The 17,286-nt window shown below is 39.6% G+C and overlaps 1 protein-coding gene across 1 annotated transcript in view; it reads left to right on the top strand.

Annotated features, from left to right (window-relative positions):
- The window catches only part of ralyl (RALY RNA binding protein like), a 105,397-nt gene extending 90,923 nt beyond the window's left edge, over positions 1–14,474 (top strand). The window contains exons 4-9 of the mRNA XM_083935742.1: positions 1,537–1,584; positions 3,389–3,567; positions 8,507–8,623; positions 10,130–10,296; positions 12,241–12,279; positions 14,418–14,474. Coding sequence (XP_083791868.1) covers positions 1,537–1,584; positions 3,389–3,567; positions 8,507–8,623; positions 10,130–10,296; positions 12,241–12,273 — 544 coding nt within the window. The 3' untranslated portion in view covers positions 12,274–12,279; positions 14,418–14,474. The remainder of the gene's footprint in view (positions 1–1,536; positions 1,585–3,388; positions 3,568–8,506; positions 8,624–10,129; positions 10,297–12,240; positions 12,280–14,417) is intronic.
- The last annotated feature ends 2,812 nt before the right edge of the window (positions 14,475–17,286 follow it).

The raw sequence follows: 17,286 nt of genomic DNA, 5'->3' as shown, positions 1-17,286 counted from the left end.
TAGGTACTTTGGGTTTAATTGGATCAATAGTGACTATCAAATGAAATATTTGATAAGGAAAATTAATAAAGAAAAGTTACTAAAAATTAATAACTTCAATTTATTAAAAACGTCACACGGAGAACCAATCAAATATAGTGCCTTGACTCACGTTCAGATTATGAGATTGAGTATTCTCAATAAACTTACCGTTAATCAAGGAAATATTAGTTATCACCAATAATTATCAAAGATAATAATAAAAATGACTCTAGTCAAACCAGAGTTCCTCGGGGCACCACCGTCATAGACGGAGTGATAACTAATATTAAAGTCTCATAAAAATATATTAAACTACTAATTAAGGGTTAAACACCGATAAATATAATAGTTTAATTAGTTGAAGGATTTAAGAAGTTCTTTTCTTAGTAGAAGCTGGCTCATTCATCTTTGTGTAATATTAAATAATCAGACATATGGTAAACACAAACATTTATTAACAAATTAATAAATGCAACAAACAAAACACAATAAACTAACTAAAGCTAACAACAAACGTATGTTTGTGTGTATGTGTGTGTGTGTGCGTGTGTGTGTGTGTGTGAGAGAGAGAGAGACAAAGAGAAGAAGTTGGGGCTCAGAGAAGGTGTGAACATTCTCTTTGTTACACAAGGCCGGAAGCCTGATCTCTCAGTTCTTATGACAAAGTTGAAATGGTATCTAATCGTCCATAATGTCCTATAACATGTAGTAATGCCCAGTTGGTGATTAGTTACCGGTCCATGAGATGGGAGATGTTGCGCATTGCTTGATGCCAGCGGCTGGGTGAAGAAAGGAAGCTTCGTGGTGAAGAGGTTCTTGTCTTATTTGTGGCTCTTAGGCAAAAGAGGATTCGGATCGTCTGTGCTGTGCTCAGTAGAGGATAACCGGTTGGTTAACCTTCGTGGTGATCCCACGCCATAGGCCAGGTCCAGGGCCGAGGGGACAGCTGGAAGCTGGTCTCCTGGAGTTCCGGGAGCAAGATCCAGTAGAAAGAGTCAGTAGAAAAGAGTCAGTAGAAAGAGAGCGAGAGATTGTGTGCTTCACTTTATATAGGACCGGATGATGTCATCACCTAGGGGTCAATTCAGCCAATGAACAGTTTGGGTGCCTTGGAGGATTCACACCTGGGTGTGACCTGTTGTGGGGGTGAAGGCATTTTGAGGTCTTTGTCCCAGTAGGCTGTGGGTTCTACGTTTAATCAAACTGACAGTTCGAGTTAATCCAGAAAATGAACAATCATCTTTGGGCGCCGGTTGCACCTACACCAACTATATTTCCCTTTCTGAAATGTTTTTTTTGCTTTCTTGATCTGTGGTCTTCGCATGTCACTGTGCAGTGAGCTTGAGGCATTAACTACAGCGTGTCTGTTCAAGGCAAAACAGCTCAAGTTTGATATGCTTAGCCTACTTTTGACAGATCCAAAATGGCTGGTCTTATTACAGCCAATCTACGTATTTATTAATCTGTTACTCCCTGTCTCTCTGCGCCCTCTTCCACCTCTGTCCTCTCTCATAGTGGTTATGAATTTGATTACGAGTACTACAGGGATGATTTCTACAGCAGGTATGTATCCTTCACATTATGTTTTCATATTTTAGATTTTTAGCTAAACCCCATCCCCCTTAGTAACTGTTGCTATGCCTCAAGATTTCTGCTATCAGCTTTGCATATAGTTTACAATGTTAATGGTGGCGGATTTAACTTTAATTTAATTTGAATTCCTAGTATCTTTAGAATCTGTAGATTCTTCATTTCAGACAAAGGTTGACGAAAGCAAAACCCAAACCCCTAACCCTATCGAACCGGTAGCTAACTTACGCTAGCAAATTTTATAAGCTATAGCTAACATTAGCTAGCAAATTAAGCTAACATTAGCAGAGTTGGTTTAGAACAGCATTTCTGGCTGGCTTTTGAAAATGTACAACTCGCTTGATTGAAATGAGAATTTTTTTAAAGAAAGGTCTTAATATTCACTTAATGGTTACATTGGCCCACTGTAAATATGTTTGTGCTAAAGCATTGAAGCCAAAGCTCAGGAGACCGAAAGTTAGCATTCTCACCAGTTGGTGTTTCATGTTTAAGACAAAAGTAAATAAACAGAATTGCTATTGTTTTACAGTGAATAACTAGTTTGTCCCAGTGTTAATACTGAATGAATAAATAATTATGAATGAATAAATTACTGAATGAATATTTATTTATTCATTAATTACTGAATGAATAAATAATTATTCATTCATACATCTTCAACCGTTTGTCCCATCGGGGTAGCGGGGGGCTGGATATTTATATTTGGCTGCTCAGCCTACATACTTTGTTTTAAAACCCTGTATGTTTCCAATTTTGATGTGACAAGACGAAAGGGAGTCAGGATGAGGACTAACTGATGTAGCCTATTTTGGCAAACATAATGCTAACGTAAAGTTATATCTTGGGCCACCTTAGTTGGAGTTGCTGAAGAGTAAATCCTTTTAAAAGGAGGACATAGCTGCTAATTTTATGCTAACCTAGGATAGCGTCCATGGAACACATTAAGCACCAATTTAACCGTTTGTTTTAGCTTGTAACCCCACAAACTAATGAAGTTAGCTGAATGATATGCTCAGTGGCCATGGAAGTCTCAGTTAGTGCGCTGGTTAACCAGATATGCTAATAATTAAGCTGAAAAAAAACACACAAAACATAAATCACTGTTCGGGGGAGAGGTTTAGCTGACGATCAGCAGGTCTTCCCTTCATTATCATTAAAAGTTTCCCTTTTCAGAGTTAATCTAGAAACCTTCCTACTTCCAACCTTTAAATAGTCAACTTGTCAAAATGGCTGAGCAGATCAAGCATGCAACTCGAACACGCTGATGAAAGAACACTTGTTCCCTCTGTCATCTATCCAGCCAGTGATCTGACTGCTTATCTACTGAGACATTTTTTAAATGTCAAACTTGTTGAGAGCCGTGATAGACGTCTACTGTCACCGTAGAACAGTCAAAGCTGACACCTTCATTTGACATTAAGAACCCTCTTCTTTTCATCCTCTTCACTTTCAAATGATACGTGGAGGGATTATTTGCATGCATTTAATTGCCTGGGTAGTCGTACAGAAATAGGGATAGTGTTAGATTTCAACTGTGACGTCTGTCTTTTGTTTTATGTGTGCCGTCTGAGCCCAAGAGAAAGCCATAGAAAATCTACCTTGAAATACAATACTGGGAACAGATAATCGGCTTTAGAAAGAGGTGATGGTGAAATATAGGGAAAAACTTCTCTAGTTAATGGACACTTACTGAATGTTTTTAGGGCCTCTTTTAAAAGACGGTGACTTGTAGAAAAAGTGTATGAAGTGTAATATTTTAGTCCGTTTTTTTCTTGAGGCTTTTTGACTACCATGGCAGAGTGGCCCCCCCTCCAAGAGCCGTGATCCCTGTCAAACGCTCCAGGGTGCTCGCTCCCTCCTCCCGCCGCGGGAAGACCACCTTCCCCATCAAAACATCCTCCTCTTCCTCCTCTTCATCCTCCAGACCTCCCACATCATCCTCCTCTGGGCTCAAACGTATGTACAATAAGGTGCTTTTTTACTTATTATGTCTTTATACTTGGCTATTTTTTCATTTATTTTATGTTACAAAAGTACCTAATTACGCTAATGGCATTCTGTCCTTTTCATAAAAAACGAAAGGCTTAATGCAAATCTCAAAACTGAGAGTCTGAGAGAGAAAGCGGTGGCATTCAGCTGTGCTACTTACGCCTTGCCACTATAAAAAGCTATTTAATTCAGTCCAGCAGCTCAGAACAAGCCACACTGCAATGTATAGCAAAACACTAAATCGCAAACACAAATATAATCCGAGCTTTAAGCGCAGCGCCCATTCAGCAAACAGTGCTATTCCTGTCAACCAGGATCCATCTGGATCTCATTTCGCTCCTCTGATTAACTGGTGAAGCATTATAACGTCCTAAATGTAATTAATGTGAGATTGGGGCCGTCTCTGTGGAACTGTGGTCAGCTGTGTTTTCCTAAACGTTATTCTCTATCCGCAGCCTGTGTAATTGGCTACAGTGTTTATTCCATTGTTGCCTGTCTAGGCTGGTGTTATCAGCGCGAGCAGCTTGGTAAGGTCTGTGAGGAGGACCCAGTTGCATTTGGTATTATAGAGAAAGGAGGAAAAAAAGCCCATCTCCCATCCTCATTTTGGACAGTCGATGAATCCTCTCCCCTGTCTAAGCAGTGCTGCCGGATGTTTGGGAGACTCATTTGCCCCTGCCAGTTCTGTGGGAAAAAAACACTGTTTGTCTTGACTTTGGCCTAGATAGATTGGACAGCAAAATAAGTTTAGCGTGTCCAATCAGCAGGGCGGGTTAGTGGGGGCAGTTTTAAAAAAGTAATAATTCACTTGAGGGAGGAAAGAGAGAAACAGCCGTCAGATGCAGGGATCGTGAGGACGGATAGATTTGTGTTCTCATTAAACCCCGTCTGACATACAATGTTTGACAGTTTATGAAAACGGGATTTGGCTTTTGGGCTTTTATATTGTCAATTAAGGAAAGGCTGTGAGTGAATGGATACATTTTAAAGCCTGTGTTGACTACAGGATTCCTTAAGACCTTCATGTTGAATGCAGCAGTTGTCGTATTCTGAATAAGACTCACATTTAAGTGTCGTCCTTCTCTCCTAATGTTCCCTTTCTTTCTTTCTTTCTTTCTTTCTTTCCTTCCCTCAAGTGTCAAAATATCAAATGCACAAAAGTCAAATAATTAACCTTTTAATAAGTCCCTGGCCCTTTTTTAAATTAAGTTATGATTATGTTCCCTTCTCAAAGGAGTTCAATAACAAAACTGGTGAAAATGGGTAATAATGGTTTAATTTAAGTAATCAATTAATAAAAATCATTGGTTTCAGCTGCTCAAATATTTCAGGCTAAATCACTCTTTTAGGATATTAAATTGAATATGAGTGGGTTTTGGACATTTGATTGGAATATTCAAGACATTTTATAGCATCGCCATGGGCACCAGTAAAATATAATGGACATTGGTGGCAATTTCCTGACATTTTATAGACCAGGTTAAACATATTTAGAGAGGCGTGAAAATGAATGGTTTCTTCTCAGCTTTTGATTTGTTGCCCCAGTGATATGAGGATCTTAAAGGGGTTTACACTGAGAGACGTGTACAAATAATGTACAGATATATTTAGCATTTTGTTTAGTCGGCATATTAAAATGTCATGAAGATAGCTTAAAAACCCCATTTCCTCCCATTGTGTCTAAAAAATCTGGCTCACAAAATTCTCATTATGTTCCCTTCTTGAAGCTAGTTACTTTTCAACAACTATTTTAAAAAGCCAGCCCCAAAACTCTAAGTCCAGTTTAATCATCATAGCACAGTGATTCAAGAGATCCACACTATCCCAGGGGTGATATTTTTGTAGTTCATCATGAGGTCCTAAATTAGATCCATTACTCATCCCCCCAAATCTTATCGAATAAAGATTATTAAATAATAATGACATTTCTCCCCCCTTTTTTCCTTTAACACAAGCTTTTTAAAGATGCTGTGTTGATGAAACGATGTGGGATTAGGATGTGCGTGTTGTCTCTCTGCAGCTTATGTGACTGATAAAAAAGGCCTGCAGGTGCTGATAAGTAAAAAACTGTTACATGCACTCTTATCATTGAAGTAAGCTTCCCAGAGCGAGCTCAGATAATGTTGGAATAAGGAAGTCTGTGTACCTGTGTGCGTTCATGGATGAAGGTAAAAACAAGTGATAGTGAGAAGGAGATAGAGACTGGTAGGACACAATTCAGTGTGTCCTACCGTCAAGATATCATTGTATATCCACTATTTTCTTCTTTTTGCCCCCCAGGAAGTTTGATGTTTTGCTTTTGGATGTTTGCTGTACATAACAGTGTTCTCATTCTTGTGAATTCCACACACACACATTACCTGTCTTTTGCCTTCAGTGTTGCATTATTTACCCCCTTTCTCCCTCATTCTCACGCGCTTATTAATCATCCTGAAGTACCGTATTAGCAAAATACTTCACAGGATGAATTGGATCTTACCTGGGCTGGGTTTGTTTTTCAGCATGAATTAATGTGAAAGATTAAAATGTCCTTTTTTTAGAGACGCTAGTTTACGGCGAGCTAAAATGTCAAATTTTCTTTTTTTTTATCATGCGCTGACATCTTCTCCAGCCGTAGATATTTATGTTTTATGCATTGGTTGAGCTCATACATTTATAATAGTTCGCAGACAAAGCAGGGGATCTGCATTGTGATGCGCTGTGGGTGTAAATATACATCAAAGAAACTAACTTACATGCATACATGATACCAGACAAGTAATGTTTCCATTCCATGCATGTCTCCTGCCTGCAATTTTCCGGCTGCAGCTTTACAGGAACTTGTGGGTTTGTTTACCGAGCGCTCATCCATCCTCTTTTCCAGCCTTGACAGAATCTGATAGGTGTCAAAGAGAATTTAATGTTTTCTTCTCAAATTCCTCTTCCTCTCATGACACATTTCAGCTGCCGAGGGTAAAGGAATAAGATTATCGTATTACTTTTATGGTTTAAATTCTTTAATCTGCTCAGTTTAACTGCTGAGTACAGTACACCCTCATTTAAGCAACCGTGAGACGGGCCACATTAAATTAATGGTGACGTCCTTCAGATAACCTACATTTTTTTATTTTCAGTGGACGTTATTTGCATAATAACTTTGGCTTAATACAGTTATGCTTCATTTTCCCCAAAGCTCAGATGTGTATTGTAGAGCACTGGATGTAAAACCCAAAGCAAAGCAGGAAGAGGAGAGCAATTATTCATAAGGCAGTAAACAGAAGCTGTGGGAGGGCAAATTTTGCCCCCTTTTTCTCATGCGGTACTGTTAGTGAGGCAATAATCAGGCATAGTTGCAGCGAGTGTATGAAATCAAAAATGCTGTTAAAACACATTTATATAAAAAAAATTTAATTCCAGCTTAGTGTCCTAAACACATGTGTCTAGCATTAAAATTAGATTAGAAAACACCCTGAAATTAACAAAACAACAGCACTGTTGTGTCATATATTACAATGCATGCTGGTTATTCATATTTTTACTAACTTAGAAACTAAGAAATGCCGCTTTGCCTCTGCAATTCAATTGTTTGAACATTTCATGTATGAATCCTAGAGTTTCAGATCATTTCACTGTACTCCATGTGTTACATTTATCATGTTGAGTCAGTTTGGTTTATTTAATGGGTCCCATATTCTTTTAGAAATTAATTGGAAAGAGCTCTGTCATTTGCTACAACAGAGACCGTTTGTAGGTGTTGGGTTTATGTCAATTTACAAAGCTTTCCTTCAAAGTACTGCAATCAGAAATATATTTTTTTACTGAAGTCAATATTGTTTACATTTTTGTTTGTAAATCCATATTTGATGTGTTTTTTTTATTTATGTTTGCCTGTAAAAAGGTTTGAACTTTTTCGTATATTCAGCTGTGCACTAAATAGAAGACTCCATGTTATGCTACCTATAAAATAGATTTTAATTGTTCCAATTAAACTCAGTCTCCATTTATCATTCAGTGAGTTACAAATGACGAAATCTTCCTAGGACCAGTTTTGGAGTTAACAGAACCTTCCTTCTTGTGGATTTGTGTCAACAGTAACTTAATACAACTCATATCTGACTGTAGGAGAGTGAAGAGTAACTAGTGAGGCTGATATGTTTGCTATTTTGTATCTTATTTTGTAATATGTTTCTGCTTTGTAATATTCTGTTGCTGCTGTGACAAACAAATGTCCCCGTCTGCGTGACATTAAAGGTTTTCTGATTCTGATATCAATGAGATAAAACTAAGAACAGTAACACTGAACTACACACGGCATCATTGCCTGTGAATCCCTTGAGCATGTGAAGGCAATTTACATCCAGTACGGGAATGGACTCTGCTACTGACAATGAAAACTACTATACAGAGAAAATTCAAAGACTGTAAATACATTGAATGGTAACATAACTTTCATGACAATCTTAAGGATTATAACTTAAGGATATAAGCATTGATGCATGACATACGCACTAACCAAGCAGATAATACCCTAAAGTGTAAACAAGCTCCATGCTTTATATAATCCCCTAATGCTGAATCAAAGATAGCGTACAGTTTGTTCAGATATTGGCATTATTGAGCAAAACATGAGCAGCAGTGCACAGCATGGTGGGCGTAAGATGTGTAATAATCTTCAAATTGAAAGCAGCAGGTCTACATTTTCAGCAGGGTAACTTTGCAGTTGGCCAGATTGAGTTGTTCTTCCCGGAGGAAGAAGTGTGACTCACAGATGACATGATATCCAAAACTAAAAAACTAAGAGCCTTAACAGATGACAGCATGCAGTCTGGGCTTAAATCACAAGAAGCAGCATCATTAAAATGAGTGCATAGATTAAATTAGGACAAACTGAATTTAAAGTAGCTATGAATCTGTTTCTGTCCCTCAGCGGTGAAGACGGACCAGCTTCAGACTATTAAACGGGAGCTCACTCAGATCAAAATGAAGATCGACTCATTGCTGGGACGCCTGGAGAAGATCGAGAAGCAGCAGAGAGCCGAGTCCGGTAAGAAGCAGACGCAAGAATCAGAGCTATAACCAGAATAGAAAAAGGAAAAGGACAGCCTGTACTGGGAAATGGAAATTAAGAGCACACACCGGCCATAAGTCTTCATGACATTGTGGGAGATAAGAGCAGTAGAGCTCTTAATCATAACAGCAGACAGGTGTCAACGCCAAGCTGACTCAGTTTATATGGGAGGTCTTTATAGATGCCCTACACTACAGGACAGTGAGAATGCAGCTCACTGTGAAGGTCATTTAGACTTGATGCCATGTTGTGCGTGTTTTCTCTTTTTACTCCATAAAAGATGAACAACACCAAATACATCACACCAAGTCTTGGTCGTCCTCCAGGCAAACTGAGATTTCTTTGAAGTGAGAAAGAAAGCTAGATGGAGCAAAAGTGACAAATCCAAGGTTTTCTGGTTGAGATGGTGGTTTGTATTTAGTAGCTTGAGGCATGCAGACACGTCAACTGGCCTGTATTTGAATATCACTTGGGGCTATGTCCCTGACTAAGATTTTGTAATCAGTTAGAAAAACAACCATTGCAGGGATGCCAGGTTTGGGATCATTTGGGTCTTTTTTTCTTTGGTTCAGTCAGTTTTGAATTTGCTGTTAACAGGATTGAAAAAAAGATTGAACCCTACTGCCTTCAAATGAACAGTTTTGGAGTTAGGATGGAGGTTATGATTTGTTTGGATAAGAATTATGTCATAGGAATCAATCATCATAGACGTGCCAAGTGTTAATTTGTTGGGACAGAAAATAAACTTTTTTTTATTTCTTCAGAGTCTTCAGATTCTCAGTCTTCAGTTCAATTTCTTCAGGGTCACTGCACTTTGTCTTAGTAGATTAAATGTGTTTATCTAAGCTTGGGCTTGGATAAAGATTTGGTTTCTTTGATATCTTAGGAAAATATGGTATGCATTTGTCAACAGTATTTGATATATGTTGCCCACAGCAAGAGTTTTCTCTTTACATGCGTTTTATCAGACTCAGTTCAGTTTCATTTATAGTGTAATACTTAATAATACTTATTTATGATTTGCAGAGACCCAAGAATTCCTCCTTAACCACGCGATATCCATGGTTAACTATTAAGTCATTATGTCCTTGATTTATTTCCATTAAAAAACAACAAACTTATGGGTCATTACAACTGTGTGTTCAGCAAAGTTTTGAGGCAATTGCATACAAAGTCAATGGAATTCATACATGGCCAGCCAGAATCAAATACAAAGCAAAAACAAACACAGAAACGCGGTATCAGTTGCTAGCTAGCGTATGACACAACATTTGCTTTCGGCCTTCCACCCATGTCTACACTTCAGTTACGGTGAGTTAAGTAGAAAGCTAAAAATTAGATGCTCTGAGTTGCAGTTGCAGTTATGCTTGTAAAGCTTGTGTGAAACACAGATTTGAAGAACAGAAAAAGACAGCCAAGTAATCGCTTCTACTGCTGTGAACCAAAGAAAACTAACTGTCTGCGCCCTTCTTTCTCCCTCAGAGGCTCAGAGGAAGTACGAGGACCACTGTGACTCCTTGCATGAGGAGTCTGTGTCAGAGACGGCAGAAAACTCTGGGGAGGAGGGCGGTGAGGGCGCACTGGATGTGGAGGCGGGAGAGATGACCGATGGCGGCGAGGACTACGACGACGAGGGCAGCCACCATCTGGTAAGAGAAAACGGCTGACAGGCCTGACAGGGAGTGAGGGAGCAAGGCACTTTGGGAGATCTCAAGTGGGCAGACAGTTTTCGCCTTCTGAAAGTAAATTTTCCAGAATTATTCATTGCCACAGATCTGAGAAAGAGGAGCTTCACATGAGTGAACGGTGAGAGCGCCTGGACTGACAGTTTCTCCCTGTTGACCCAAGCTCAAACGGTGGAAACGAGGCTCTTCACAGGCGGCCCACACACAGACATAGTCTCACACATATCCACCGACTAACAGACTATAATTAAAGCTGAGGGCTCAAGACACAAAGAAGAGCGCTTAAAACTAGACCTGCGTGGACCGGTGTGAATCTGAACATGAAGTGATGGATGAAGAACAGTCATAAGATTCCTTTAAGCAAGGTCACTGAGGAGGTGGCGCCAGTATAGAAAAGCCAAGTGGAGCTGATCTGTCGAAGATTATATTATAAATAAGTAATGATCTTATTATAAAATGTAAGAAACTAAAGAGCCCAAGGTGACGTCTACAAATTGCTTGTTTTATCTGGCCAGCCATCTTAAAGAGACACCATTTCAGCAGCAGCAGCAGCATTATCACATTTTTTGTGATAATGTTTTGACAACACTGTAATCTGTTATTATTAATCCATTATCTGTTAAAATGCTTGGTGCGACGACACAAAATAGTTCTTACTGTTTATGTTGCTGATTTGAATTTTTTTGCCCATTGTTTATGACTTTAATAAAATCAGGGGGGGGGGGGTCACATTTGCAAAATTTGGTTAAAATGTACTTTTCAATGAGAGCCACTCATAGATTACACAGGTTTACCAATAACTTCACAATTAACTCCGCTACACCTAAAAAATGTCTGTTTTCAGTGGGAAAATGTGGTGGAAGACTGTTGAACTAGAAAACAGAGCGGTGTTTGATGAAGGCGTTCTGGACAAAAATGGAAAATAGTTTTTCAAGGAAAAATGCGATTTTCTTCCATTTTGTCTCTTTAATATTAGAAAAATAATGTCACTGAAGCACTAAATTAGTGTCTTCTTTACACTTTTTTTAACATAATGAAATAATGTTCTGACTCAAAAGAGTTGTCTGCATGCTGGGCGCTCCATTATATATGGCAATCAAAGTGGTAATCAGTAAGAAGTGAGATACGGTGTTTCTGTGGGCCACTGGTGGTAAAATGTAATTGCAGTCTGGGACCTCATCTCCCAGAATTCCTTTGGAAACCGACCAGTGTCGACTGTGTGACGTCCGCAGATTGGCAGCTCTCACCTGCATGATGCTGTGTGATGCATTCACATGCTCCACACTGATTGGAGGTCTGAAGGGAGAAGAGAAAACGACGTAAAGGGCGTCACTTGATTTAAGCACGGGAAAGTCTCCACAGACACTCGGATGGTATTTCTCAGCAAAGCAGAAAATTCATTAGTGGGACATAGGACCAATCAACATTGTTTTAACTCACTCTTTGATAGATAGTTACGTAACAGACAATACAGAGTACAGTTTTAAAGCGTTATTTCACATATTTTTTCAGTAGCAAATCATACAGCCACCTTTTATTTCACAGTTTAAGCATCGACATGTTGTGATCCTCTGTTTCATCTGGGTTCACTAGTGCAGTGTGTCCATGCTTTTGACCATGTTTTCTCTATTATGCTAATTTATTTATTAGCCCTGAAGCAGGTGTGCATGATCCTGCTTTCACTGATTAAAGCTTGGTGCCCACGCTAATGGAAGACATTATTTCTCAGAGACACTGTGTAGGAAATCTATTTGTTTCCTGAAGGTCACATTGAACACAGATTTCGATAATGCACCACCGAGACTGTTCTCACAGTTTGGCATGGCTCTTAGTATATATCATGCAAAAGATGAAATACACCCCATCGTATCTGTGACTATAACTTTATACACTCCCTCTCCTTTTCAGATAGAGAACCATGTATCGGATATTGACAACTGAGATGAGGTAAGGTTTATTCCATCACAACATCTGTGAGTTTTGTTTTGTAAGACTGCCAAAGGTCCTGGAGGCTCTCGCAGCCCATCTTCATTAAAGGCCTTACATCCGGTCCTCATTAAAAGCCGTAACCCCTGAACTGTGTCTTGAGCTTCTCTAAACATTTGTTAATCATCTCGTAAGTCATAAGCTCTGACATTTAGAAGACTAGCTCCAGTGAAGTGAAGCTAATGCAGAAATTCAAGAGAGGGAGCAATAATGACATTGCAATGGGCCAGAACTGCCCATAAACAACATTTATCTAATTGAATTGTGTGGAACGGGGAAAATGGCGAGGCCTAAAGGTAAAGAATTCCCTGCCTCTCGCCACTCAGGGCGTGGGTAATGATGCGGCCAGTCGGCTCTATGCCGGCTGGCTCTTCATGGCAGGGGTGCTTGGCTGTGTTTGTGACTCGCACACTGTTGATGTAATGTTGACTTACTTGAGCTGAGATCTTTTGCTTCTGGGTGGGCAGGACGTCCAGGGGCACTTAAGTTTGATTGAATTTAAGTCTTTTCACAGAAATCTTTATTAGTTCCAGTCACATATAGTCATTTGATTCTTAGATTTAATCTACTTTTAGCCAGCAAGAACTAAAGACGTTAAAGTCCAGTTTTCGTGAAATGTAAGTCTTATTCGAGCATTTTTAAGCTTTTATTTGTGCAATTACAGCTTGACTGTAGCTGGTCGCTCACTATCTTTCTTGCTCACTTGGCATTATTGCAGCTACCTGTGCTCTCCAAAGCAGAACAGCGTGATTATTCAGCAGCTGGATTCACTTGCTTGTTCATTAAAATACTACGTACTGTTACGGTTTAGCCTGAAGTTTGACATCTCTGGAAATACACTTACTTGCTTTCCTGCTGACAGCTACTAGATGATCAATACCACTCCCAAGTCTGTTCACTAAGTATGAAGGCTATCTGTCAACGCCGACGATTTAGCCTCTGGGGGCAACGGCCAATATTTAGGACATCAGGATTCTTTTCCTTGCGCCGAGTCCAATTAGCAAATTGAGATGCAGAAATGGAGCTGACATTTAGATATGAATGCAAATAATAAAAAATAATAATTATCTAAATCATTGTCAGATCATAGCCAATGGGTTCCGAGATTGCATTGCTGCCAATATATGCCGCCTTTTTTTCCCTCCACATGAACTGTTTACCTGCACGCAACCACCGTTGCCATTTGGTTTCGAGATTACTCTGAAATTTAAATTATTTTTGTTCAGTTCCTGCAGCAAAGTTTTAAGTGTTTTTTTTGGGAGTGGGTTGAACTAGCGTGGCATCACCAAACTAATCGCAAACACATTTTAGTCCTCTCTATTCATTTTTGATTTCCATGGGTGTTAAGGGTCTAGAGCAAAACAAATCTAGATGTAATTGGAAAGACATGCAACTAGGGCTGCAGCTATCTGTTTTTGTAATCGAGTAATCGGGGAAAAAATATGTATATAAATAATGTTGCGTAATTACTCACCATTACTGACAAAAAATACATTATGTCTGGTGTAGGCCCATTTGGTGTGGTAACGTAAGGGCTGGGTGTGTGTGTTTGTGTGTACACGTGTGCGTGAGTGAGAGAGCCCAGATGTGTGTCAGATGTGTGAATCTTCCTTGTTACTTTCAAAGAACTACCAGCCACTCTAAAGTGATTTTATGTGCATACTATCAGTCTGGTGTCCCAATTATATCCAGCTCTTAAGAAACCATGTTACACTTCAGTTTTCCATTTCCTTTCCACCTGTCTGCGTTTTTTAAAATTCCATCAGCGGCAGATTCATAAAACCTCCTCACAGGATATACATTTAAAAACCTGAGAAGCTGGAGAATATATGAAAGTGTTGCTTGCAGGCCTACCAAGGATAGAAAATCACAGTGAGAAGAACCTCAATAAGTCATGTCCAGATGGATTAAGGAGGCAGTTTCAGCTACCCGCAAATATTTCTGCACTTCCCAAGATATTTCTGAGGCCATTCAAAATGGACAAACTTTATAACTCAGCCAAATCCTCATCAGATTTACAAATTATAAATAGCCACCATGTTTGAGGAGGAGTCCTATAATGTGTTTTTATCATGTGTTTTCTCCTTTTATCACTTCAGGATGAGGCAGCAGATATCCCCCTTGATCGGTGGTATTAGAATTCATCATCACCTTTAAGAGATAGAAAAGGATCTCTGAGGGATCAAGACTCTCATTCCGGACTGTAAGTTGTGTTCAAGAGATGCTGAATTACATTTAAATGCCCAACTGTGCAGCACAAATCGAAACGTAAAGAAAATGTATTCAAGACTCATATTAATGCATCGGCCCGAGTTCACCTCATAGATATTCTGTCTTTCACTGCAAGAGGCTGACGGTAACATGCGCTTATCCCGTTCCTGAAAAAATAAAAACAAAAAGGGATGAAATATTGGCTTTTATTTGGATTTATAAATTAAGACACAGGGAAAAGAAGGGAATGTGACATTTTTGATCAACCATTACAGCTTGTCTGAAATGTGTTTGCAATGTATTTTCACACATCTTCACTGGATTTTCCGTTCATCAAAAATCAAATGAATAACGAACAGTCAGAACAATTTGCGACCGGAGCATGGTGTTCACTAAATGATAAAACATCGGTGCCGTCCTGGTTGGATTTGACTCATGCATAAGCCAATAGCTGCGAGCATAACTTTATCCAGCTTTATCCATTTATCACACAAATGCCTTGTTAGGCTGTTCCATCATTTATTCCAACTCCTGCCAAGTTTCAGAAGCAGAAAGGGCTTCCTGTGGTAGAGAGCCAACACTGGCACAGGCCTCCTGCCAGGGAGCAGTGCCCTAACGGCTCAATGCGCTCCTCCCTGCTCATCCTGTGCATCCCAACATGGACTGCTGCTGTTCAGGAGCCAACGCCCTTTCTCCTTGTCCTCCACTATCTCCCTCTGCATGATTCTGTCTCATGCAGTTAAGAGAGCAAAGCAAGGTTTTAAATTATATATTAAGATGCCTTGACATTTCTGAATAAATATGGAATAGTCTAACATGGCACAATGGCTAATGATGCCTTTAAATAACTAATAAATAGTTGGTTTGACGGTAAAAAACTGTATTCCATTACTGGTTTAATAAAATACCTATAGATTTTAATATTTGAGTACAAACTGTTGTCAGATGAAGCTGAACTGGCCAGCGTTGGATGATTTGTCCACTCATTTGGTGCAGTTTACTGACACAAAGTACATGTTTTCTGCCAGTGTTACATCGCAGCCATGTGGAGCTGCTAACGGGCAGAAATCCCAAATACAGCTGATTATAAATAAATTGCTGCAAAGTGAATCCTGTCACCAGTGACTGGATGTCAGCAGGTTCTACTGTTAATTATTCACTTTATTTTATCCCATTTTCTTCCAATATAAACAGAGTAAATTTACTCTGCACCAGGTGTACCAGCAATTAGGCTGAGCCAATCAGCTGGCACACCTGGTATATATTAGCTACAGATCCGCAGGAGCTAGAAAGGCTTGTGGTCAACATTCATCAAAGCTGTAAATGATACAGCTTCTTATTAAACACTTTATTAAGCTCATTAACCTCGGCCCGTGTCCTTGCATTCACTGCAGCCAAGAAACACCTCTCCGTCTCTGCTGCTTGTGTAACTTCAATGTTCTGTCTTGAACTTGGCCTGACCGTTGCCCGACCTTAACTCCTCCCGAGATTGTTTTTAAAGTATGAACGCAGACAGACCTCTTGTAATTGGAATAACTTTCTACTTACTGAATATCAGTAGAAGTCCTGAATTGATGTAAAATATGAATCACGTGATTCAGTGTTATTAGTTTACTGAGTTGTTTCAGCCAAATTACTCTGGGGAAAAAAGGCTATTGGGTGTTTAATCAAGCAGATAATTGTAGTTTTATTTGCACAGGTTTTGAGATATGAATATAAATAAAATCAACAGCGTTTCTTTCCTGGAACAATGTCTTAATTAATCTGGGAAATCCACACATACATGTGCCGCTGCAGACAACACATTCTCACGCCCGACTCACATACGGCCGATTGGTAAGGACCCTTTGATGTCAGGTTGTTAACACTATGGTTAATGGTAATTTGAGGCATGTGATGAAGTATGTCACATGTGTAAGTTATCTATGTAGGTGATGTTTGTAGCGCAAGTCAAAATAATAATGCTGATTTTTGGTGTTATGCGGGACAAGAACAGAGGTCTCCTGGGTGTTTATTTGATCCCTCAGTTCAACCTGACCTCCTCCATACGAAGCCCCCACCACAGCTACTTCCTGGTTGATCCAATAAGGAAGTGCTAAAAACTGCAGTTCTCTGAGTGTCCAGTAGGGGCAGATTTCATAATAGAGCAGTTTAAGAAAGTTTATGAATAATTAAGGGCGTGGCCTCTTGAGTAACAGCTAGCCGCTGGCCCTCACTTCTCCTTGGAGGTATACGTCAGCCAGATGCACGCATCTCCCTCCCCCCCAAAATCACATACATGCCCTTTTTTGGTCAGAGTAAATGAGGCGAAGTCAAAGTCTGAAAAGATGGAGACTCCCGTAGGTGAGGACAATTGTATCAAGTTGAGACTATGGACCTCGACAGGTATGCCACGTCCATTTTTTATACAGTCTATGCTCCATATGCGGGCTTTAGCGGTTAGTGTTCGCTTGCTTCCTACATGTTAGACAAAGGTGAAGTAGTAAAACAAAAGGTGTTTTGGGGAAATACACTTCTACACTACTACACGTCCATTTTTTATACAGTCTATGCTCCATGTGTGGACTTTAGCGGTCTTAATACTTTGTCAGCTCACTGGGCCATGGTAGAGCAGTTGATCAATGCCTACAGAAACTAAAGGCTGCTGTATCCGACAAGTTGGGAGTGAGAATGGGTTGCTGCAGACATTTTAATTGACCTTCGGTAGAAAATGGTTCCCATAAAAACTGTGGATTAATAACCTGGATACTGGTGTTT

Source organism: Echiichthys vipera (genome assembly GCF_963691815.1).
Source record: "Echiichthys vipera genome assembly, chromosome: 21".
Classification (NCBI taxonomy): Eukaryota; Metazoa; Chordata; class Actinopteri; order Perciformes; family Trachinidae; genus Echiichthys; species Echiichthys vipera.
Note: the sequence above shows the minus strand (reverse complement) of the source record. Positions and strands in the feature narration are given on the sequence as shown.